This window comes from Zootoca vivipara, chromosome 6 (assembly GCF_965207765.1).
Source record: "Zootoca vivipara chromosome 6, rZooViv2.hap1.1, whole genome shotgun sequence".
Lineage (NCBI taxonomy): Eukaryota > Metazoa > Chordata > Lepidosauria > Squamata > Lacertidae > Zootoca > Zootoca vivipara.
This window is the reverse complement of record NC_142589.1, coordinates 78,768,744-78,793,665: the sequence shown is the minus strand read 5'-3', so window position 1 is coordinate 78,793,665 and position 24,922 is coordinate 78,768,744. Positions and strand designations below refer to the sequence as shown.

At 48.3% G+C, this 24,922-nt stretch overlaps 2 protein-coding genes across 9 annotated transcripts in view; both read left to right on the top strand.

Annotated features, from left to right (window-relative positions):
* Positions 1-4,671, top strand: part of LOC118086158 (uncharacterized) — a 36,049-nt gene extending 31,378 nt beyond the window's left edge. Inside the window, exons 12-13 of the mRNA XM_088671354.1 lie at positions 345-489; positions 2,467-4,671. Of these exons, the coding sequence (XP_088527480.1) occupies positions 345-489; positions 2,467-3,389 (1,068 nt within the window). The 3' untranslated portion in view covers positions 3,390-4,671. The remainder of the gene's footprint in view (positions 1-344; positions 490-2,466) is intronic.
* An 8,041-nt stretch (positions 4,672-12,712) lies between these two features.
* RYR1 (ryanodine receptor 1) overlaps positions 12,713-24,922 on the top strand; it is a 159,318-nt gene continuing 147,108 nt past the window's right edge. For 7 of the 8 annotated variants that reach the window (XM_060275552.2, XM_060275550.2, XM_060275547.2 and 4 more), the window contains exon 1: positions 12,713-12,894. In XM_060275552.2, coding sequence (XP_060131535.2) covers positions 12,844-12,894 — 51 coding nt within the window. In that variant the 5' untranslated portion in view covers positions 12,713-12,843. The remainder of the gene's footprint in view (positions 12,895-24,922) is intronic. The other variant, XM_060275546.2, reaches the window with a different exon arrangement.

Sequence of the window (24,922 nt, the reverse complement as noted above, 5' to 3'; positions counted from 1 at the left end):
ACAAATCAGCTCCCGAACAATTGAAACCTGGAAGTGACTTTTCCGGTTTTCAAATGTTCTTTTGGAAGCTGAATGTCCGACGGGGCTTCCGATTGGTTGCAGGAGCTTCCTGCAGCCAATCAGAAGCCGCGCTTTGGTTTTCGAACGTTTTGGAAGTCGAATGGACTTTTGGAACGGATTCTGTTTGACTTCCAAGGTACGACTGTAGTTGTTTCACCTACTTTCGCCTCTGGACCTTTCTGCCTTTGGCATGTGGCCCCCAACAGGTTGCTTGCAAGGGAATGTAGCCCCGGGGAAGTTTCCCCACCCCTGCCTCTGATTGGATCTATTCTTTTCTCTCCTAGCAACCGCTTCCTGCCTCCGCCAAAGCAGCACAACCAAACAGCGGGCTTCTGACAAAGAAGATGGCGACCGAGGCCTTGGAAGTCCCAACATCCCAGCATAGATGGGCTTGGCTGCATTCACACAAGCTCAGAGAAAGTGAGCTAGGTAGGGTCTTGAGCTAATCCTTGGCCCGTAGATTTTTTTCCTGCATGTCCAATACCTAATGGGGCAAAGGAGAGGTTCAGCAAGTATCAGAGGTGAATGCCCATTTCTCCTGACCTAGGAAAGGTCACCCTTACAAGAGAAAACCTATAGGAAGCAGTCTTATCCTGCCCCAGACCATTGGCCCAACTAATTTAGTGTTGTCTGCACTGACTGGCAGCCATGTCTGCCCAGGGTTTCAGGCAGGGAAGCCCAGTGTGTGTGATGTTACATGTGCCCTCGGACTCTGACTTTCAGTACCAGCCAAAGTCTGGTTCCGAAACCTTGCCAGACATAGGAAGTTGTATGGGGGCCATGCAGTGTGGGTGCCGAGCACCCACAACAATTTTTCTGTGGGTGCTCGGGCACCCAGAGTCCCCTATAGTTGGTGCCCCTGATTTCAGGACAGGGCACATAGCAAGACAGCAACTGCAGACTGAGCTATGGGGCTCTCCCTCTGCAAGGTCAGGCATGGTGGTTGTAAGTCCTGGACTGGCTACCTGATCTGGACCAGAAATGGGTGGGCTAATATTTAGATTGTGTTTGCACCATAATTTTAAAGCACTATAGTGCCACTTTAGACAGTCAGCTGATTCTGGGAACTGTAAATTAAGGGAGATGGGAGTTAGAATTGCTGAGTTGCAAGACACCCCAAGGGTCATCCAGCCCAACCCCCTGCAAAGCAGGAATCTCAGCTAAAGCATCCATGACAGATGGCCATCCAGCCTCTGTGCCAGTGTGGTGTAGTGGTTAAGAGCGGTAGACTCGTAATCTGGGGAACCGGGTTCGCGTCTCCGCTCCTCCACATGCAGCTGCTGGGTGACCTTGGGCTAGTCACACTTCTCTGAAGTCTCTCAGCCCCACCTACCTCACAGGGTGTCTGTTGTGGGGGAGGAAGGGAAAGGAGATTGTGAGCTGCTTTGAGACTCCTTCGGGTAGTGATAAAGCGGGATATCAAATCCAAACTCTTCTTCTCTGCTTAAAAGCCTCCAAGGAAGGAGAGTCCACCAGAAGTTCTTCCTGATGTTGGGTTTGCCTTTAAATAAGAACTCGGGCAAATTCTCCCCCATCTCTAATTGAAAAATCCAAAGTGATTTCCCCAAGATATTTCGTTTTTGCACCGTTTTTTTCATTAACCGCTCTTGCTGTTGGAAAGTTCTTCCTGATGTTTAGTCGGAAGCCATTCGTTCGAGTCCTACCCTCCAGAGCAGGAGAAAACAAGCTTGTTCCCTCATCGATGTGACAAGCCCTTGAGATATTTGAAGATGGTTACACAGAACTACACTTCCCAGAGTTCCAGGGAAGAGGGATTGACGGTTCTACCATGGGAATCCCAACCCTAATCTGTTCTTACTAGACAGGCAAAAGAAAACCACCAAGACGTGTGTGTGTGTGTGTGTGTTGGGGCAATATGGCCTTGGGAGGTGATGGCGGTGGTGGTGAGGCTACCTCAGCTGGGCCACTGACAACTCCCAGCCTTTGCCAACCCGGTGCTCTCCAGCTTTTGGACTACAACTCCCATCAGCACCAGTCCGGCACGGAATTGTAGTCCAAAACACCCAGAGGGCGCCAGGTTGGCCAAGGTTGCTGAAGCCCAGCCAGTGCTTTTTGCCATTTGAAACAACTGCAAACAACCTCCTTCTTGGGAGTTTTTAAGCAGAGGTTGGACGGACATCTGCCATGGATGCTTTAGCTGAGATTCCCGCATTGCAGGGGGCTGGACTAGAGGATCCTTGGTGGTCCTTTCCAACTCTACCATTCTATGAAAGTCCCGCAGGTAAAGACAACCAAATCATTCAGCGTGAGATCTTGGGCACTTGAAGACGTGTTCAGATGAGCGTGCAGAAGCTCACCCCATATTTACCAGGTGCCACAGGACTCCGTACGGCTGCATGACATTAAACATGGCTTCCTCTTCTCTTGGGATGTCTTATTTTTTAGGATCTACAAGCCACCCATCCAACGAAAATGCTTGCAGCCCTAGCTGCACAAATCCAGAGGCCGGACATGCTGCGGTGAGATGTAAACACAGGGCTGGGCGAAATCCCTGTTTGGATGCTGTCAGCTATGCACATCAGGAGCCAGATTTGGAGGCCTTGGTAGCGGAGGCTGAGCTGCCAGACTCTCTACCCAGACACCGCAGAGTTCTACGGCGGTCGGTGAGCTGGCCTGAAGAGCTTTTGGCGAGGGCTGCCGCAGAAGAAAGCGAAATGGATTTCTCTCCGGACGAGGCTGCTGTCGGCGCAGCAGCACATCATGCCCAGAGCTTCAGCCTAGCTGAGCCAGAGCAGCCTGGCATGGAAGTATTAGTGGCAGGCATGAGGCAACTGGGAATCCCCACTGTTTGTGTCACCCTAGCAGACAGCTCCCCAGCCGGCTGCCCAGAGAACGGGCCCAGCGGCCTGCCCCAAAGGATGCTTCCCTCGGATGCTGGCTCCCCCATCACTCTGGCCGACCGCTTCCGCCACCTCCACGAGGCTCCCAAAACCGGCCTCAAGCGCCTGACCCTCAGCTTCCAGCGGGCATCGCTCCAGACCGACAAAGGATCAGAGGCTGAGAAGCTCAGCGTCCCGAAGCGCAAGGCGGGGCGTCGCTTTGGCCGGTCCGTGAGCCACGAGAGTGGCCTGCCCTTGCAGGCCGGACAGGAGGTGCAGGCTGGGCACGGGGCGACAAGGGGAGCCCCCGGGCTGCCCGCCAGGAGCCCTTTGCAGTCCTTCAAGGCCTACGGGCGGCAAATCTGCATAACCCGAAAGAACATCATGGCGTCCCTGGCTGGGCTGCGTGGCAAAAGGGAGGTGCCGATGCCTCCAAACTCCGGCCTGCCGAGTGAGGATCCCCCAAGCGCCAACTGGAGCACCTGCTAGAAGGAAAGAGGAGTTGGACCTATGGTGTCTCTCCCAAACTTCATTTGGGTGGTGGCAGGAATAGGCAGCTCGTGGCTGACCCAAACTCCCTGGACTTGGCTGCAGCTGGTGACCCAACAACAGCTAGTTTTTCGGCCTGGTGGGGTTAATCCTCTTCTGTCTGGATCTACGGCAAACAACCCTGAAGGTGGGCTATCCCCACCAGAAACTATTTTCTTTTGCTCAGTATGGGGACACTGTGGCCCTCCAGATGTTGTCGGACTATGACTCCCATCATCCCTGCCGCTGCTGGCTGTGGCTGATGGGAGGTGTAGTCCAACAACATCTGGAGGTCAAAGAGGCTTCCTATTCCTGCCTTTAACAAGATCCTGGTTTTAACACCAATCCCCTTTTCTCACACGGCCCATTCTGATGTCCCAAACTAACTCCCCCGCCCCCCGCCTTCACTGTCTCTGTGTTTTGTTGTTGCCTTTTCACTGGCTAACCTTGTGCAAAGTTTTGTATAAAACCTATTGGTTGTGAGTGTTGGAAGAGTATCTGTTTAGTAACCCCCCCAAAGCCACACCCTGTGTCCCCCCAATCATCTACCCACTAGCAGCTCTGAAGTTGTATTTTATACCTGTATTTCATATTATTTCTCTCCCCCCCCCCCGCCCGTGGGGAATCCGAATATCTGGAGGAGTGGTCTTGGCACAGCAAACCGGAGCTTCAAAAAATCACCGTTTAGAGTCGTAGAATTATGCTTGTTAAAAATCACCGTTTGGAATCGGAAGGGCTTTTCTCCTGCAGCTTATAAGTGAAGGTAAAAGGGAGAGTTGGGTTTGGTCCGTTTTCGCTTCCCTCAAAATTAGTGGTAGCTGGAAAAGGGAATAAGACTAAAAAAAGAAAGAAAATTCCTCAGTCACATATTGTATTAGTTCAGTTTTGCTCTCGGATGTTTGCGTGTGCAGGTTCTCCAGTCGCCCATCAGGGGGCAGTCAGGTGCTTCCCTTCTTTCCAAATATACTCTTATTATTTTAAAGAAAATCTTTTCTGATGGGTGTGTCCGCAATGCCTTGTGTGCTTTTTTTTTCTTAATTCTAACAAACACGAAATAATTAAAAGCAAGAAATACCACGGTGGCTGTTTCTCCTAAATGACTTCTTCCTCCGTAACATGGTTTTTTGTTTTTGCTTTTAACTTACTGACTTGCCCTTTTAATTGTCCTGTGCTTTTCATTAGTCTTTTTAAAAATATATATTGAGGGTCTAATCCAAGCATTTGGGGAATGGGAACCTGCAAATTTTTTGGGTAAACCCCCCCCCCCCAAAAAAACCAACAAGATACAGAAAATTCTGATTCTGTTCATGGTTGTTTCAGCCCCATCATCATTATTTGAAGCAAGGCGCTGAGTATCTTGGCTGCTGCAGTCTCTAAATATTGAAAGAAAGAAAGAAAGAAAGAAAGAAAGAAAGAAAGAAAGAAAGAAAGAAAGAAAGAAAGAAAGAAAGACAACCACTCCTTTTTCTTTTTAGCAGTTTTGCCGGCATCTCTCTTGGCCCAGTGTCTTAAAATCCAGCCTTCCTCGATGCAACATTAAAGATCCAGACTCCCTTTGCTCATCAACTTCACTGTCAGAATGAAAAGGGAGGTTAATTTGAGGGATGCCCTCTGGTGGTGTTTGCGGGGGGGGGGGGGGACGACAAGGCAGAAGGAGATGAGAATCTAAATTCAGTACTTCCTAAGCATCTGGAAGCAGAAAGCGGTGGAGGTTAATTTAGGTTGATTTCAGGAGAGATGATGATAGAGCAGAGATGGGGAATCTGTTGCTTCTCCAAAGAAATCCATTTAACATTCTGGATCTATACAAGGCTTGAGTGTGGGACTGTATCTGCACCATACATTTAAATCACCCCCCCAAAAAAAACAATATTCATGGGAACTGTAGATTGTTAAAGGTGCAGGGAATTGTAGTTCTCTGGGGGTAAACTACAATTCCCAGGATTTTTTTTTTCTGATGGGAGGATGTTTTTAATGTGTGGTACGTACACAGCTTGGTACTGTAACTTTCTCGTGCTTTGTTCCAATTTGTTTGTTTTTGCCTTGAGACAAAGGAATGTGGCTTTTTTTTTTAGGTACTTACATAACTAGCACTCCTGCCGACGATTGAAAGTGTTTTTAATATCAACCCAAAAAATATTTGGGGAGGATGGCAAATAGCAACCCTGGAACTTTGGCTTTTTCACGCAAATTCTGCCAGGGTGGCAGAGAAGGTGAAACCGTAGCTATTCTCAATGAATAATTTGGTGCCAAAGTGGCAAAGAGAAATCCAAAATAGCTGGCTTCCTCCTTTTAGGTCTGTGCCTGTTGATGCAAGGTTTGTACTTCCACAGAATGCTTCAGCAGCCAGAGTGGAAACAAGCTTGTTTTCAGCTGGAAAACTTGTTTACAAAAACTTCCACCTCCCCTCCCCCCCCACTGGCCAGTTAACATCAGCGGCAATTTATTTATTTGTTTCTGAAGAAGTGTGCATGCACACGAAAGCTCATACCTATCTATGACAAACTTAGTTGGTCTCTAAGGTGCTACTGGAAGGAATTTATTTATTTTTTGTTTCGACCACGTCGGACCAACGCGGCTACCTACCTGTAATTTATTTGCTGTTTACAGTATTTGCAAAGCTATTTTTTGTTTTGTTAAGCCAAAGAAAGCATGCTGCTGCTTCTTTTTTAACTAAAAAGGTTATTTGCTTTTTAGTTTGCAGTAGGGCAAAGCAACCCCTGTGGTTGACAGCACAGGGGCGGCGGTTAATTTCTCTACTTCATCCCGCAATTGCCAAGGCTATTAGCTCTATATTTCTATATGTAATAGCGGTGATTTCTGTGCATTCAGAAGTGGTTTATGTGCATCATCTCAGAATTCCTAACAGGAGCTGTGGGGCTGAGGCTTCAGCCAAGAGGATTAAAGCACCTCATTGGGGTGCCCACCTTCTGCAGCTCGGCCAGAGTAAATCAGGGATTGAACCTGGGGCATTCTTATTTCCGAGCACAGTTCAAAGTGTTGGTGCTGACCTTTAAAGCCCTAAATGGCCTCAGTCCAGTATACCTGAAGGAGCGTCTCCACCCCCATCGTTCTGCCCGGACACTGAGGTACAGTGCCAAGGGCCTTCTGGTGGTTCCTTCACTGCGAGAAGCAAAGTTGCAGGGAACCAGGCAGACGGCCTTCTCGGTGGTGGCGCCCGCCCTGTGGAACGCCCTCCCATCAGATGTCAAAGAAAAAAACAGCTACCAGATTTTTAGAAGACATCTGAAGGCAGCCCTGTTTAGGGAGGCTTTTAATGTTTAATAGATTATTTTATTTCATTTTTCTGTTGTAAGCCGTCCAGAGTGGCTGGGGAAACCCAGCCAGTTTGGTGGGGTATAAATAAATTATTATTATTATTATTATTATTATTATTATTATTATTATTATTATTGAACTTATTTACTGATAAGGAAATAAAAGGGACGCGAGTGGCGCTGTGGTCTAAACCACTGAGCCTCTTGGGCTTGCCAGTCAGAAGGTTGGCGGTTCGAATCCCCGCAATGGGGTGAGCTCCCGTCGCTTGGTCCCTGCTCCTGCCAACCTAGCAGTTCAAAAGCACATCAAAGTGCAAGTAGATAAATAGGTACTGCTCCGACGGGAAGGTAAATGGCATTTCCGTGCACTGCTCTGGTTCGCCAGAAGCAGCTTAGTCATGCTTGCCACATGACTCAGAAGCTGTACGCCGGCTCCCTCGGCCAGTAAAGCGAGATGAACACCGCAACCCCAGAGTCGTTAGTGACTGGACCTAATGGTTAGGGGTCCCTTTACCTTTACTGATAAGCAAACAGTTAAGCAATTTAAACGCAAAACACTCCCAAAACCGATTAGCCTGTTCTTAAAAACTGCAATTAAAAACATTTTCCACCCAGCGATCTCGAGGTTGCAAGGGACTGTATTCCTCAGCCACCAAATGCAAACAGGAGTGCTTTCAGATTCCTCCTAAAAGCTGGAATGACGGAGACAGGTGCACCTTGCTAAGGAGGGCATTCCGCAACCAGGGAGCCACCACTGAAAAGGCCCTGCTATGGTAAACGCCAGCTGGGCAGCTCCTGGCGACGGCACCACCAGCACCAAGGAGCTGCCTACCAAATGTAGGGTCTGAAATATTGGTACTGTGGAAGGCGCTCTTTTAGGTACTTGGGTCCTGAGTATGCTAGTACTAACACTTTGAATTGGGCCCAGTAGCTCCCTGGCAGCCTGTGCAAGGCTTTCAAGGATCTGGGCCAGGCACCCCCAAACTCTGCTCTTCAGATGTTTTAGGACTACCATTCCCATAATCCCTGACCACCGGTCCTGTTAGCTAGAGATGGTGGGAGTTGTAGTCCCAAGACATCTGGAGGGCCGAGTTTGGGGACGCCTGATCTGGGCAATGTTGGTCCTTTACCAACCCAGCAGCCACATCTTGTGCTAGTTACATGCAAAGCTTATATACTTTACCACCGAGCCAAGACCCTCCTCTCTCCCCATCCTAGTTGCTGCTGTGACTAAATAGCTCAGCCGGTAGAGCACAAGACTCTTGATCTCAGGGCTGTGGGTTTGAGCCCCACATGGGGCAAAAAGGTCCCTGCATTGCAGAGGAGTAGACTAGTAGCTGGCCCTTGTGCTCCCTTCCAACTCTACGATTCTATGATTGCCTAGCATGAATCCTACTTTTAAACTGAGTTCTCCATTCCAGATCGCTTCCCCCAAAACAATGGCGTGTTGCTTTGGTCTGTGTTTATATCTTTTCCTACCACCTGCATGACTGTGCAGAAATGGAACATTTTTCTTCTGCTTGTCTTTCTGTCTCATCTGGCTTGGCTAAGCGGCGTTTGTTACTAGTCTTTGCAAACATCTCTCTCTCTCTTTCTCTGCCTCTCCTCTGCTTTTTTCACCTCCAAAACTGGTTTCACCTTCAGCCTTTTCCCTGCTTCCCCACAAACACCTTCTTCAGAGGTGAGGAATGAAGGACTGCCGGCTGCTTGGAATTTTAGCAGCCTGTCTGGAATTTTCTCTTCCTGGCCCCGAGCCAGGAACCAGGAGCATATAAAAACCAGCCAGCTTAGAAAATGCGTGGTCAGTTTTTATCTCCTTACTCTCTGAAAGATGCAGACAGGTAAGGGCTTCAAAAATAAAAGTATTGTGTGTTCCCCCACCCTCTCTACAATGATCAAGGCAGTGTGTCCTTAAGTTAATTATTTGAGGAAGGGAGGGGGGATTCTATCCTCTTTCCTGGAAAGAAAGCAAGGCTAACAGTATGAGAAATGCATACATTTTACAGACCACAGAATGAAGAATCACAGAACTGTAGAGCTGGAAGGTACCCCGAGGGTCATCTAGCCCAACCCCCCTGCAAAGCAAGATTCATGGCTAAATGATCCCTGACAGATGGCCAGCCCCAACTGCTGTTTAAGGAGCGTGCACCACCCTCCGAGGAGGTGGTCCATTCCACCATCAAACAGCTCTTGCTGTCAGAAACTGGATATCGGCTCAGATCAGTATTAGACAACCTCCAGCATCAGATTCTCAGTTTATTTTGCAAATGAGCCACTGAAATGATAAATCGTTTTATTACCTACTAATACAGACCCAAGTGTGTCTTTGAATTGTAGTAGAGAGGCTGAGAGAATTTCACCTCCCCAAGGACTGGAGAGACTCTGTCCGCCTTCCAAAGAGGCTGTTTCAGCTTGCTTGTAAGAAATATACATACACAGTGTCTCCCTGGCTCCTTCAAAGTAGTTACATAAATAGTGATGTATCCTAGCCTCCCTTCTTTCCCGGGGAGTGTCACAGGTGAGAACCCAGGTGTCCAGGCTGTTCCAGCCAGGGGACACCCTCCTCTCCTCCCCAAGATGCAAGTGGGACCCTATTTTCCTCCTTAAAAGTATGCATGGCGCTCGCATTGACCCATGGGAATAATTCAGGCAGATTATAGTACTTTCAGAGCCTGCTGTAAGGATTATCCCACGACTGCACGTGAACTATAGTGCTGTATTGAATACCAAAAGGTTATACTAGTAGTGTAACACTAAGAACATAAAGAAGACCCCTGCAGGATCAGGCCTATGGCCAGTCTAGTCCAGGATCCTGTTCTCACAGTGGCCGCCCTGATGCCCATTATGGGAAACTCGTAAGCCCAGGTGGCGCTGTGGGTTAAACCACAGAGTCTAGGGCTTGCTGATCAGAAGGTCGGCGGTTCGAATCCCTGCAACGGGGTGAGCTCCTGTTCCTCGGTCCCAGCTCCTGCCCACCTAGCAGTTCGAAAGCACATCAAAGTGCAAGTAGATAAATAGGGACCGCTCCGGCGGGAAGGTAAACGGCGTTTCCGTGTGCTGCTCTGGTTCGCCAGAAGCAGCTTTGTCATGCTGGCCACATGACCCGGAAGCTGTCTGCGGACAAACGCCGGCTCCCTCGGCCTATAGAGCGAGATGAGCGCCGCAACCCCAGAGTCGGACACGACTGGACCTGATGGTCAGGGGCACCTTTACCTTTACCTAACACTAAGAACATAAAGAAGACCCCTGCAGGATCAGGCCTATGGCCAGTCTAGTCCAGGATCCTGTTCTCACAGTGGCCGCCCTGATGCCCATTATGGGAAACTCGTAAGCCCAGGTGGCGCTGTGGGTTAAACCACAGAGTCTAGGGCTTGCTGATCAGAAGGTCGGCGGTTCGAATCCCTGCAACGGGGTGAGCTCCTGTTCCTCGGTCCCAGCTCCTGCCCACCTAGCAGTTCGAAAGCACATCAAAGTGCAAGTAGATAAATAGGGACCGCTCCGGCGGGAAGGTAAACGGCGTTTCCGTGTGCTGCTCTGGTTCGCCAGAAGCAGCTTTGTCATGCTGGCCACATGACCCGGAAGCTGTCTGCGGACAAACGCCGGCTCCCTCGGCCTATAGAGCGAGATGAGCGCCGCAACCCCAGAGTCGGACACGACTGGACCTGATGGTCAGGGGCACCTTTACCTTTACCTAACACTAAGAACATAAAGAAGACCCCTGCAGGATCAGGCCTATGGCCAGTCTAGTCCAGGATCCTGTTCTCACAGTGGCCGCCCTGATGCCCATTATGGGAAACTCATAAGCAGGATCTGGGCACAAGAGCAACTCTCCCCTCCTGATCCTTCCAGCAACTGGTGATATATAGTATTATAACCTGCCTTGGGGACTTTAGGGCAAAGGGTGTGCAAGAAACCCGATAAATGATAACAATACTTTGCAAAGCTCAATGGAGGTTCGTTTTAGATTCAGATTTAGGGTTGTTGTTTTGTAAAAACAGGCTGGCTACAGTAAATTTAATTTATCACACATAACCAGTGGAAGTGAGAGCTGGACCATAAAGAAGGCTGATCACCGAATAATTGATGCTTTTGAATTATGGTGCTGGAGGAGACTCTTGAGAGTCCCATGGACTGTAAGAAGATCAAACCTATCCATTCTGAAGGAAATCAGCCCTGAGCGCTCACTGGAAGGACAGATTGTGAAGCTGAGGCTCCAATACTTTGGCCACCTCATGAGAAGACTCCCTGGAAAAGACCCTGATGTTGGGAAAGATTGAGGGCACTAGGAGAAGGGGACGACAGAGGACGAGATGGTTGGACAGTGTTCTCGAAGCTACGAACATGAGTTTGACCAAACTGCGGGAGGCAGTGCAAGACTGGCGTGCTCTGGTCCATGGGGTCATGAAGTGTCGGACACGACTAAACAACAACAACAACCCCCCCAAAAGAGAATACCCAATGGTGTTTATGGTTTATTTATAGAAATATTTGCATCCTGCTGTGCCATATCTCAAAGTGGTTTGCAGCAATAAAAGCATAGAACCATAATAAGGGGGAAAAAACCATTATGGGAAATGATATATACTGAAATGAAAAAAATGTTTAAAATAACCTTTAAAAAAAACACCACACACACACACCAGGAGCGTTATTATTAGGAATTATAGGTACCAACATCAAAGGAGCAGAAAATACTTTTATGTATGGGACAACAACCGCTCAGATGTTAGTAGCCCACAGATGGAAAGAATAAAAAGCTCCTACCAGAGAGGAATGACAAGCTAAGCTGATGGCAAAATTGACCGGAAAGCTCAGGAACCAAGAAGACAAAAACTTCAATAAAGAATAGGGAACATTTTTAATTTATCTAGGAGACCACTGTAAGCAAATGAAAACATTAGGAGGATTTTAAAAAAAAAACACTTGTAATGTAGCAAATATCATGGACAATATGGAGACATATAAAATATGGACCATGAAATAATATGCAGTTGAAAAGGTTGACAATAGGACCCATGGAGGGGAGGGTGGGAAGTCTGGAGATTCAGATAAATCTTGAAAAATGGATATGTATTTTGTACTGTATTGGTATAATCCTACACTTGTAAAATCAAAAAATCATCTCGAAAAAAGACTAATTGATAATTTAAAAAACACAAAAAACCACTACTAAACAGTTAATAACAGACACCAGTTAACCATTACAGACTATGAGACTATGAGATATAAGAAGAACCCTTCTGAATCTGGCCAAAGGCTAGCATCCTGTTCTCACAGCAGCCAACCAGAAGCCTGCAAGCAGGATCTGAGCCCCAGAGCAACTCCCTTCTGCAATTTCCAGGAACTGGTATTCAGAAGCTTTGCTGGCTCCGACTGTGGAAGGGGAGCATATCCTGGCTAGTAGCTGCTGGCAGGACCCCCCCCCCCCGAATTCCTCTTTCAAAGCCATTGAGGGAGTATGCGTTCAACGTGCTGGATGAATCCCACTTGAGGTGCGCTGAGCCTGGTGCCTCCCTCCCTCCTATGTGAGCTGGCCTAATATCCGATGCTCCAGGGAAGTTGGCAACAGGTAGAAGCTGGGCCAGGCGCCTCTCCTTCGAATCGCAGAATTGCAGAGTCGGAAGCGTGTCCCCCCGGGGGTCATCTAGTCCAACCCCCTGCGATGCAGGAATCTCCACTGAAGCATCACTGACAGGTGGCCCTCCTCCACCAAGGAAGGAGAGCCCGCCACCTCTCGTGGGTTGCGGGGAGCCAGTTCCGCGGCTGGGCAGCGAACAGGTAGACTGCTCCTGGCCCGTGGAGGTTTCACCGAACCCTGGCGACCGCAGTGGCGAGAAAAAGCTCCCTGGTGAAGAAGGAGGGGAGCGATCGGGTGGCGAGAGATCCGCTGCGGCTTCCTCGCCCCATCCCTCCCTCCTTCCCATGTCCTTCTCTCCGCCCTCCTCCGCCCCTTCTCCATCCCCTCCTAGGGGCGGTCCGGGGGGCGGGGAGCCGGCCGGCTGGCTGGCTGGCGCTGCTGGAGCCGGGACGCTCCGCTAGTGTCTCCGCGGCTCCCGGCAGCTGCGAACGAGCCAGCCGAGCAGGGCGGGCGCCCCACTCCTTCCAGCTGCCCCCCAGCCCAGCCCCCCAGCCCAGCCATGGCCGAAGGAGGCGGCGAAGGAGAGGACGACGTCCAGTTTCTCCGGACGGTGAGTCCTTAATTTTTGGAGGGGGGTGGAGGAGAAGAAGGAGGAGGAAGATTTTTTTTGGGGGGGGGGGAACACGGGAGGAAGAAAGGGAAAGGGGGAGAGGAGAGGGGCCGGCGTGAAATTAGGGCTGCAGGAAAAAGGCAGTGTAATGCTAGTCAAGGTGGGAAGTTGGGGTGGGGGGCGCGCCCAAACCCCACTTCCCAGGCACTGAGCCCCACGGAATTCAAGGAGACTTGCTTTCCTTGGGGAGGCGTTAGGATTGCGCTGTGGGGCAGGGGCAGGTTGGGGTGGAGAGGGCTGAAGGACAAGTTTGGGGGTGGAGGCAAGGAGGGCCCTGTATTGAGGGGGGTTGAAGTGCAAAGTTTGGTGTTAAAGACGGGGGTGGAGTTTGAAGGGGAGAGCAAGCCCTTTGGCTGGGGGGGGGGCTCGGTTGCATCTGGGGGTGACTTCTCGATGTGCCTAGGGAGCTCTGGCTCTTTCCAACATGTTCTGTGACCTTCCTACGGTCTGATCTTCTGTGCCAGCCTTTCCAACCTGGTGCCCGCCAGGTGTTTTTGGACCACGCAACATCTGGAGGGCACCAGGTTGGGGACACCTTCCTGCTCTGTTGCTTGTGGGTTCAGGCAACCAACCCTTGCGTGGCACTTTACAAAAAGAGAGAATAATACTTATTTTGGGGTGAGGCGGTGGGTGGGAGGGAGCTGGGGAATCATGCATGCTTCAGAAAAGTCTTCGGAGTGTTGGTATTCTTTCCTTAAAAATAAAATAAAACAGGGGCCTTTTGTCAAGCATGAATTTGGAGCTTGGGAGGGCGTCAGTGTGATTGGCAGGCAGGCGAAACGGCAGAGATAAATGAATATCGCCGAGCAATATTCAGGCACCGTCCTGAGCAATTTGGGTCAGGGGATCCTCTCTCCTGGACCCTCACCCTCTTTATGGAGGACCTCACTGAGCAGGTTAGGGGCCTTGATCTCCCTCCCTTCTCCCTCTCCCCCCCCAAGCAGGGGCTAAATTTAGAAACAGCCCTGTTGTCCGTGGGACGTCAGCCACCAATCTGCCTTGGAACAGGTGGTATCCACAGTGGGGCTGGATTCGACCCAGTTCCTCAATGCCACCTCCTCTGCCCACTTCCATGTATGAACCCAAGACAGCGCACTAAGAGAGCCCTGTTGTTGCTTAAAGGTCCATCTGGCCCAACATCTGGCCGATGGGATGTTCGGAAGCGGGGCAGGAAGGCCGCAGATCCTGCCCAATCTTCCTATTCCTTTCTCCCCCCTCCCCTCCCGCCCCGGAGTCCTTCTCCCTTTGGATAGGGAGGAAGGATCGACCTGTTGAGCTGCGGATCTGTTTTGCTCAAGCTCAGCCTGTCTGTCCCCCTTCCCTTAAGCCCAAGAGGTTCTGATTGCTGCCGTTTCCTTGGGGCAGAGCCATTTATTGATGGCTACTGGCTATGCTGGGACGCGGGTGGCACTGTGGGTTATACCACAGAGCCTAGGGCTTGCTGATCAGAAGCTCGGCGGTTCGAATCCCCGTAATGGGGTGAGCTCCCATTGCTCGGTCCCAGCTCCTGCCAACCAACAGTTCGAAAGCACGTCAAAGTGCAAGTAGATAAATAGGCACCACTCCGGCGGGAAGGTAAACGGCGTTTCCGTGCGCTGCTCTGGTTCGCCAGAAGCAGCTTAGTCGTGCTGGCCACATGACTCAGAAGCTGTATGCCAACTCCCTCAGCCAATAACGCGAGATGAGTGCCGCAACCCCAGAGTCGTCCGCGACTGGACCTAACGGCCAGGGATCCCTTTACCTTTACTGGCTATGCTCTGCCTCCACGGCCAGGGGCAGCAATGCTTCTGAATCCCAGCTGCTGGAAGCCACAGGAGGGGAGAGGGCTCTTAGGCTCCGGTGCATCCCCTTAGGCATCTGGTCAGTCCCTGTGTGAACAGGATTCTGGAGTAGACGGGCTACTGGCCTGATCTGACAGCCAGACCCTCCATATTTGCTTAATATCTCTGTGTGGCCCTCAGAGGTCTTGATGACATGCACATATGAGAAAATGATGGCTTAGGATGGAGGATGCAAGGCTGTGCATTTTACATGTGCAAAAGGGGGAATTCCCTGTTGCAGCAGGGAACTGTGGCTGCCGCCAATGGGCGTCTGTGTCCTGTGTCCTTACGCTCTGGGTGGCGTGGGGTTAACGCCCGATCCTTTCCTAGCCTCTCCAGTTACTAACCTTTATTTATCCTGGGCTGACAGCTGGGCGCCATTCATCACTGGATGGCATCTCAGGTTTAGGGAGGGAGTGGTTGGGCTTCTCTAGCTGTGGGGGTCAGGGGAAAGGTGCTTGCTCGGGAGGGTTGATCTCTCAAAGGGTTAATCCGGGTCTGGAATGCAAGATGATCCTTTGGTCATAGACTGAGCACATGGTGGGGGGGGGGGGGCAGGAGACCTCCTTTCTCTTTGATCTGGTAGTTGAGTCCCATGTATTGAAACCACACTGCTTCCCACTCCACCCCCCCCAATGAATCCTGGGAATTGTAGTTTAAGAGTGCTATCAGTTGTAGTTCTCTGAGGGGGTCAATCCCTGTTCCAAGGATTCTTTGGGACAAACCATGTGTTTTAGATGCACAGTGTGGATGTTTCCTGAGATTCATTTGTAGGGTGCAAATGGATGTTGCTTTGATGGGCACAGCAGGTCCTCAGCGGAAACTCAGATATCTAACCTCGGCGCCACATGGATTCTCAAAACCAAGGTTGCAGTCGCCAGAATGGAATGCCCATTTGCCATTTTGGGGCAAGATGTCTCAAAAGTCTCATTTTTCAAATGATGGACTGACTTGGATAGATTCTCAGTTAAACATCTGGCTAGTTGAGAGGACTACCTTGAGCTAGGTTTGAGAGTTTTGAGAACTTACAAGAAGAAAAGTTACTCGATCCAAGGACCTTCCACATACTGTATATTCCTGCGTATAAGACTACTTTTAAACCCAGGAAAATATTCTCAAAAATCGGGGGTCGTCTTATACGCTGGGTCATTTTTCTTATATGACGAGTATATCCCAAACTCTATATTTTAATTGGAAAAGTTGGGTGTCATCTTATACGCCCAGTCGTTTTATATGCCAGAATATACAGTATATATCAGCCAATTCTGACCTCTTTTTCTGAACAGTGACTTCTCCTGCTCAGGCTGCCCAAATTCATTCAGGGTGCAGATAAATTAATAACTGATAAAAGTCTACAGGATGGGGGTATTTGTGTGTGAAAACAGTCATGATCCAATCATCTTGGTCACAAGTGGTCGAAAGCCAGGTGCCAAATGCGCCTGGCAACTGGCTAATTTCGAACACAGACTGAAGGATAGCATAAACTATGGAACTCACTCCCACTTGAGGCAGTGATGGATGTCAACTTGGATTGGACAAGTTCGTGGAGGGAGGCGGCTATTGATAGCTCCTAGCCAGGGTAGCAATGTTCTGCCTCCATAGTTGGAACCAACAATGCTTCTGAATCCCAGTTGCTGGAAACCACAAGAGAGGAAAGGGGTCTTGTGGACGGGTCCTGCTTGCAGGTTTGCCACAGGCATCTGGTCGGCCACTGGGTACTACTGGATCGGCCATTGGCCTGATCCAGCAAGGCTGTTATTATGTTCTTAAGGGTGCAGGCATGGATCTGGGTATTTGTCTAGGGAGCATGGAAGTAGGAGGAGGTCAAAGGCATTTTTAATATAAGATGCGAAGAAAAGCCCTGTCTCTGAATCAGGCCAAAAGCCCATCGAATCCAGCAGCCAACCATTAAACTACGGTTTGTACACAGAACAAACTACAGTTACCAGAATTCTTTGGGAGAAGTCATGTGCTTTAAAGGTGCGTTGAGTGTTGTTGTTTTTAATGTATGGTGCCTAAAGTCTTTGAGGCTCTCCAACGTTTGCCTGGCCTCATCCAGTCCAGTTCCCACATGAACTGAGACAAAAATCTTTCATTCTCCCTCCGTACCACCAGCAGAAGACCTGGCAGATTTCTAAAATGATCTTCCAGGAGCACAGCAGCAGAAACGATTTCAAAACAGCATAGCTATGTGAGAGACAGTAAGAATTATTCAAAGAAACCTTTGCAAAACCAAAAGATCTCCACAGCCGATCAAACGAAGAATCTGCTGGCTTTCCCCTAGGAGGGCATCCCAGAACTGCACATCACAAGGCCCTGTCCCTTGGGTACATTCACCCGACACAGTTAAAGTGTTAGGTTGCCACTTTAAACAGTCATGGTTTCCCCATAAGAATCCTGGGATCTGTAGTTTGTTAAGGGAGCTGAGAATTGATGGCGGACCCCTTATTCCCCTTGCAGAACTACAACTCCCAGATTTCCCTGGGAAGAGGGATTAGTTGTTAAACCACTCTGGGAACTGTAGCTCTGTAAGGAGAATAGTGTGTGTGTGTGGGGGGGGGGTCCTCCTAACAACTCTCAGCACCCTTAACAAACTACAGCTCCCAGAATTATTTGGCGGGAGCTGTGGTTGTTTCAAGTGGTATCACAGGGCTTTAGATTGATGGTGTGGGTGTGTGGCGTATGGTGAATGGGGGGCAGCGAGAGAATGGTCCAAACCTCTGTTGTTTGTGCCAGGAAGAAGGGAGTCAAAGAGTTCTTTACTTGACTGCGGGGGGGGGGGGGGGAGATGTACAGTTATGCTGTGGGAATTAGATGAAGACTCATGAGGCTGGATTGAGCCCTTGTGTGTCCAATTGCCTGTCCCCGTTACAAGGCTAGGGTTGCCAGACTCAATAGTGGACAGGACTTCTGTGCCTTTAATTGCCCTGCTCTCTTTTGAGCCTGGAAACCTTAAAGAGAAAAACAGCAGACCCTTTGCTTGTAAATTAAACAAAGGGTCTGCTGGTTTCTCTTTAAGGTTTCCAGACTCAAAAGAGAGCAAGGCAATTAAAGGCACAGAAGTCCTGTCCTCTATTGAGTCTAGCAACCCTATACAAGGCTGGGATTTCCTGACCTCTCTCTCGAACCACGATGCCCAGGACTGCACTTAGCCCACATTCACATTTTATGCATTGTGACACCACTTTAAGCAGTCATGGCTTGCCCCAGAGAATTCTGGGAACTGTGGTTTGTTTTTTGTTTGTTTTTTAAAATAATATTTATTGGTTTTCAGACATTTTAACACAAAAAGAAAAGCAAAAAAGCAAAAACAAAACATAGTCAAAAAAGAAAAGAAAACAAAAGCAAAAACATACCTATTCATTACATTAACATTGTGGACTTCCTCGATTCCCCACACACTGGGTCCATTTGTTAAATCTAAATTAAGCAATTTTCTTTTATCATCTTAAATCATTCTAGCACAATTTTTCCATTATTTCCTAACCAATTCTAATCTACTAAAAAAAAGAAAACCACCATCGAATACCCTCAATTTATAATTCATTAATTAATCCAAATCTACCATCTCTTATTCTTCCTTTAGCCTCACATTTATACCCCCAATTTTTTCCATATATTCAAATGATATTTCTTCTACCATACCTTTAACCACATTTATCTAATTATACCCCTGGACTCCAGATCTCCCAGATGTATCAACCAGCTCCATAAAACATTCCAGTTTCGGACCATCTTAATCAGTCAGAAAATAACCCATTGTTACTCCTCACCCTATTCCCATTCTATCGCCACCTATCCACCACTCTTCTTTCTGACCCCCCAATTTTCTAACTGTAGCACAGTACCATCCAGCTATGTTTCCACTTTCCAGCCCTATCGCAATCCCCCCAGTTAAACTCAGGCCCCAGCATGGATCCTGCCCTCCTTCTCTCACTGGGAGGACATTATTCCATGCTGGTTCTTCTTTGAGGACTCCTTGAATCAAACTTGAGTCTTGTTCCCCCTCTCCCAACGGGGGAACAGTGGAACTGTGGTTTGTTAAGGGTGCTGAGAGTTGCTAGGAAAGCCCCCTTCTTCCCCTCACAGAGCTCACAGTTCTGCGAGTGCTTTCACAATCAATCCCTCTTCACAGAGGATCCTGGGAGGGGAATAGAGAGGTCCCCTAACAATGTAAGTAGAGGTACCACTGTACTTTCAATGGGAAAATCCGCTTCAGGTTAAATACTCCGCGGACCATCTGGAACGGATTAATCCACTTTCCATTACTTTCAATGGGAAAATTCGCTTCAGGTTAAGTACAGACTTCCGGAACCAATTGTGTACTTAAACCGAGGTACCACTGTTGTATCCTATTGATTTAAACGTATGATGCAACTGTGGACCTAGACAGTCTATAATAATATGCATACTTTTTCTTTTTAAGAGAAAATTCTGTACATGCCACAAGGATTGTAAAAGCCATACTCTCGGTATTTTTTACAGTGTGGGGTTAGACCAGGGCTGTTTAGTTCCCGAACCTGGGGAAAAGCTTTTTCTTAATGCAGCCTGGAAACAGTCACCGTCCTTGGCGGGCTTCGCATTGTTGACTCATACTCAATTTGTTATCCTACTATGGTGGCAGTTCAGATTCTTCACCCAGAGACAGAAACTGCAGATTCTCCTCCCGAGAAATCCAAAGTCAGCACTTGCAGGATTTAATAATGCAAATTCAAAAAAAAAAAAAAAAAAGGCTGGAAAAAGCCCTTTCTCTTTGTCATGTTGCCTGCTTTTTTCTTTTCTTATTTTTTGGCATGGAGCTCCCTGCTTCCTTCTCAACCTGATACCATAGAGCTTTTTTTTTGCCAGCTGATGGCCACAGCTGGTCTACCAGCCTTCCTAGAGAGGTCTGACCTTGCTTCCGTTATCCACACACTTGGAACATCCAGGCTGGACTGCTGTAATGCCTGGTTTGTGGGGCTGCCTTTGAAGACAGATGGGAAACTTTATTTATTTACTTTATTTATATATTTTTTATTAGATTCATATACCACCCTTCATTAGAAGATGTCAGTTGGTTAAAGCGTGGTGTTGATAATGCCAAGGTTGCAGATTTGATTCCCCATATGGGACAGCTAATAATAATAATTTATACCCCACCCATCTTGTTCCATCTGCAAATTCCTGCATTACAGGGGGTTGGACTAGATGATCCTCAGGTTCCCTTCCAACTCTACGATTCTATGATTCTGTGGCTGTTTTATTACAAGTTTTCTTTTTCTTTTTCTTAACCCATTGTGGTTGTTTATGCACCATACTTTTATTCTATAAATCGCCTTGTGAGGTTTTAGTCCTCGGAGGTAGTCTATAATCCTGAAATTTGAAAACAGACCAGACCCTGCTTAGCTTTGTAGATGTGCTAGCAGTTTTATTGCTTAGTTATTTATTTCATAAAACATATGTATGTATGTATGTATGTATGTATGTATGTATGTATGTATGTATGTATATACACACACACACACCTCTTGATTGTAAAACCACAACAACAGCCACAACTTCAGAGCGGTTTACAAGAAGAATAATACAATGAAATTATTGGTTAAAAGCCTTCAAAAATAATTCAAATCATTGACAAGATTTTAAAAGAAAGAAGCCAGATCAAAACACATGCCAGCGTCCTATGTGTCTGGACGGGCTTGCCTAAACAAAAATGTTTTCAGCAGACGCCAAAAGGAACAGGGCGAAGGTGGCTCCCTGATGTCAGTAGTCGCAGGGAGTTCCAAAGGGTAACTGGTGCCATTTAAAATGCATTTATAATGAAGAAATGATGGCTCTGGAGGACTGGGACTATTGGTAAGGTGGGGAGAGGGGTGAGGGCTAGGATAGATATGGAAGAACTGTAGCTCAGTGTTGGACCTCAGTGAAGGTCGCGTGTTCGATTGGTGGCATCTCCAGGTAGGGCTCGGAGTCTCACCTGCTTGAAGAGCTGCAGCTAGTGACAGTTGCCAGTGTTAGTCCTCCTCAGAGTAGACCCACTAAAATTAAAGGACATGTGTCGGTCCCACCATGCCCTGCTTAGGTCAATTACTTTCAAAGAGTCTACTTTGTGTAGAAGTGAGTTGGAGATGGCACCGTTGGTCTTCAAGGACTATTGTGTTGGGAGCCACTACGGGGTCATGCCCTGATTGGTGGTGGCACCATAACCACTATATAAATATAGGGAGAAGAAGAAGAAGAAGGAGTGACTTCCCAGGTGTAGGTTTGGGTGGACCCTGGGCTGGAAAAGGTGAAAGACTGATTGGTGTAGACCAGAGATGGGGAGCCTCTGGTCCTCCAAACATCGTTATACTCCAGGTCCCATCAGCCCCAGCCAACATGGCTTGTGGACAGGGATGATGGGGGTTGGAGTCCAGCAGCATCCAAAGAGCCACACGTTTCCCATCGCTGGTGTAGACAGTAGATGGACGAGTGACCTGGTTTGGGGTAAGGCAGTGTCCTCTGTTTCTAAGTCCACATGGGGCAGCCATTGGCTCCCAGTACGTTTCTGAGCACAATTCAAAGTGTTGGTGCTGACCTTTAAAGCCCTAAACGGCCTCGGTCCAGTATACATGAAGGAGTGTCTCCACCCCCATCATTTTGCCCGGACACTGAGGTCCAGTGCCAAGGGCCTTCTGGCGGTTCCCTCGTTGCAAGAAGCCATGTTACAGGGAACCAGGCAGAGGGCCTTCTCGGTAGTGGGACCCGCCCTGTGGAACACCCTCTCACCAGATGTCAAAGAGAAAAACAACCACAGTACCAGACTTTTAGGAGACATCTGTTTAGGGAAGCTTTTAATGTTTAATAGATTATTGTATTTTAATGTTCTGTTGGAAGCCGTCCAGAGTGGCTGGGGAAACCCAGCCAGATGGGCGGGGTATGAATAATAAATAATAATTATTATTCCTTCCACCACATGTGGGTTGCCACGAGACATAGCAGAGGAAGAGGTCATCAGTTCTGAGTTTTGGCTCCCAACTCGCTTCTGCAATTTCAAGCTGACATTCCAGATTGAAAGGGACTAGAAACTTGTTTAAAATAAATAAGGAACGGGGAAAATTTATAATTGATCTTAAAAACCATTGTAAACAGTTAAAACCGTTAGTAGGATTGGAAAAACATTTGCAGTTTAATGGTGAATTTTGGACTATTATAAAAGATGCAGGAGGAAATGATTAACAGTAGGACCCATAAGGGGGGGGGGGAGACGTCCAGGAGATTCTTCAGAATCTTATTTCTATGTTGTATGTTGGATATTTGACTGTAAAATTTTCATCTGAAAAACCAAACAAAGAAACTTGTTTAAAATATATAAATAAATCTCTCCCCCCCACACCACCATATAAATGCAGTGGAGCTAATCTAAATGGCATGAATACTTTCCATCAGTGAGTATGTGGGACAGGCCCAATTGATTGTAATATTTATATGCCACCTATCTGATTGGATTGCCCCAGCCATAATAATAATAATAATAATAATAATAATAATAATAATAATATATTTATTTATACCCCGCCCATCTGGCTGGGTTTCCCCAGCCACTCTGGGAGGCTTCCAACAAAATATTAAAACACAAAAGACCTGGTCTCTTCTTCCCTCTCCACCTCAAATGCTTCTTCCTTGAAGGGACATTTCCAGAGCCAAACCTTCCTATTCCCCGCAAAGCCATCTCTCTAACGCCAGATGTTTGTGGAGGCTGGTTGCTGGTTGCTGAGAACAATGGAGGCATTCTGCATGCACTCAGAGATACCTGAGCACTTCAAGCACTGCAGGACTGTACGAGTGGCGGGGAGGGGGAATGAAACGTGGTTCTTCATTTCCTCTCCCCAGCCATCTTGCTTCTCCTCCTCATATTATTTGATGCCTTGTAGTAGTGGGTGGCGCTAAACCACTGAACCTAGGGCTTGCTGATCAGAAGGTCGGCGGTTCGAATCCCCGCGACGGCGTGAGCTCCCATTGCTTGGTCCCTGCTCCTGCCAACCTAGCAGTTCGAAAGCACGTCAAAGTGCAAGTAGATAAATAGGTACCACTCCGGCGGGAAGGTAAACAGAGTTTCCATGCGCTGCTCCGGTTCGCCAGAAGTGGCTGGCCACATGACCCAGAAGCTGTAAAGCGAGATGAGTGCCGCAACCCCAGAGTCTTCCGCGACTGGACCTAATGGTCAGGGGTCCCTTTACCTTTACATAGCTGCCAAGTTATCCCTTTTTTAAAGGGATTTTCCCTTATGCTGAATAGGCTTCCTCGCGAGAAAAGGGAAAACTTGGCAGCTATGCCTTTAGATGAAGAGGCCCCCAGTAGCCGTTGTCTTCCGGAGAACACTTCCTGGTTTGAGGTGAGCCATGGCAGAGGTTGCTGGCACCCATGTGTCTTGAGAAGCCAAACGGCTGGAGAATCGTAGCGCCTGCTGTGGCTGCGGAGACTGGTAACCCATAACTGCTGCCTCCTGCGTTGTTTTTGCTGTTTACAGCACCGAAGTGATCTCTCTGGGGGGCAAGCCTGGGCAGTGTATGGGGGTCCTGGGCTTCCTAGACAATACCTCTTATCGGCCTCACTGATGCTCCCAAAGGAAAGCAGAGCAAGACATTTGGCACCAGCTTGGCTGCAGGAGTTGGCAGAAGGAGGCGTACAAGGCACCATCCAACTGCCTTAGGGACTCCCCTCTGGATTTGTGTACGGGTTATGCCTTTTCTTTCCCCAAAGATGTCCTGCAAGGCATCGGGTATGAATTTTTCCTCAGGGCTTCCTCCCAAAGCCTTTCTCACGAATTATTGTATTTTTAATATTTTGTTGGGAGGCACCCAGAATGGCTGGGGAAACCCAGCCGGATGGGCGGGGTATAAATAATAAATTATTATTATTATTAGCCACAAGGCAGGGGAAGTTTAGGATCAAGACGTTTCATAAGGAGGTGGGTGATTATTATTATACTTATATCCCACCTTTTCGCTTGACTCAAGGCAGCTTACACAAAGGAAAACAACACAAATCATGTACAGAAGGTCAAAAACGTAGAAAAGAAAATAGTTAAAAAGTAATTTAAACTATAGCAGAATTAAAAACAGATCTATGCAGTTTGGAAAAAACAGTACAGCATTGTTTAAGAGCCCTTTTTTTTGTTAAACCCAGACAGTTGTTTACAAACAAACAGCCCCCCCCCCAGCCTGTTGGACAGCAAGGAAGGAACCAGTTTAGCTTCTCTAGGCAGGGAGTTCCAAATTCTGGGAGCAGCCACCGAGAAGGCCCTGTCCCACGTCCCCACCAAGCTTGCCAGTGAGGGTGACGGGACTCAGAGAAGAGCCTCGCCAGAAGATCTCAGAGCCCGGGCAGGTTTATGAATGGGAGAATGAGGTCCTTCAGACAGCAGGACGCACAGGTCTCCCCTTGTTTGTGTTCTGCATTAAATTGCAAACAAGAATGCTTTATTCCAAGAGGCTGTTTGCTTTTGAGGAGTCTGCACCTGTGATCCAACATGTCAGCTGGGATTTGGGTGGCGCCTGCAGGGTCAGCAGGATGGCGCATTTGCTCAGCCCCCGCCCCCCTGCCGCTCCTTTTCCTTGCTCCTGTGGCCTGTTCAATAGCCCTCTTTGTGCTGAGAGAGAGGGGAGATGGAGAAGCTCCCTCCACTTGCCTTGCACATTCTGCGGCTGTGTGGATTGGGGACCAGAGGGGGCCAGCAAATGGTCAGTGTGATCAGGGATGAGGGATGAGGTGAAGCTGCTGAAATCGTCTTACTCAGGCTCCTTCCAAAACACGGGAGCCTGTGTCTTCATTATAGGTTTGCACGTGAAATTAGCCGCTGGCAATGTTTGATGGGGATCTCCACTTTTAATCCGCCCAGCACCATCCTTAGGAAGGAAACAACATCCAGAATTTTTCCTGAACAATCCTTTGGGGCCCACCTCAAAATCAAAACACAGGATGTGATTTTGGTGGGTTTTTTTTTTGTTAGTATTGTTTTGCCATGGGTGCAGGTCGTGAGACTCTGCTTTTGTCTCAGGGAAAGAAGATATTTCCTTTCTCCCAAGACACAACCAACAATATGTTTTCACTGGGAAAATCCAATTTCACCTAGTGCATCAGTTTCTCTTGGCTCTCTCTCTCTCTTCTCTCTCTCTCTCTCTCTCTGC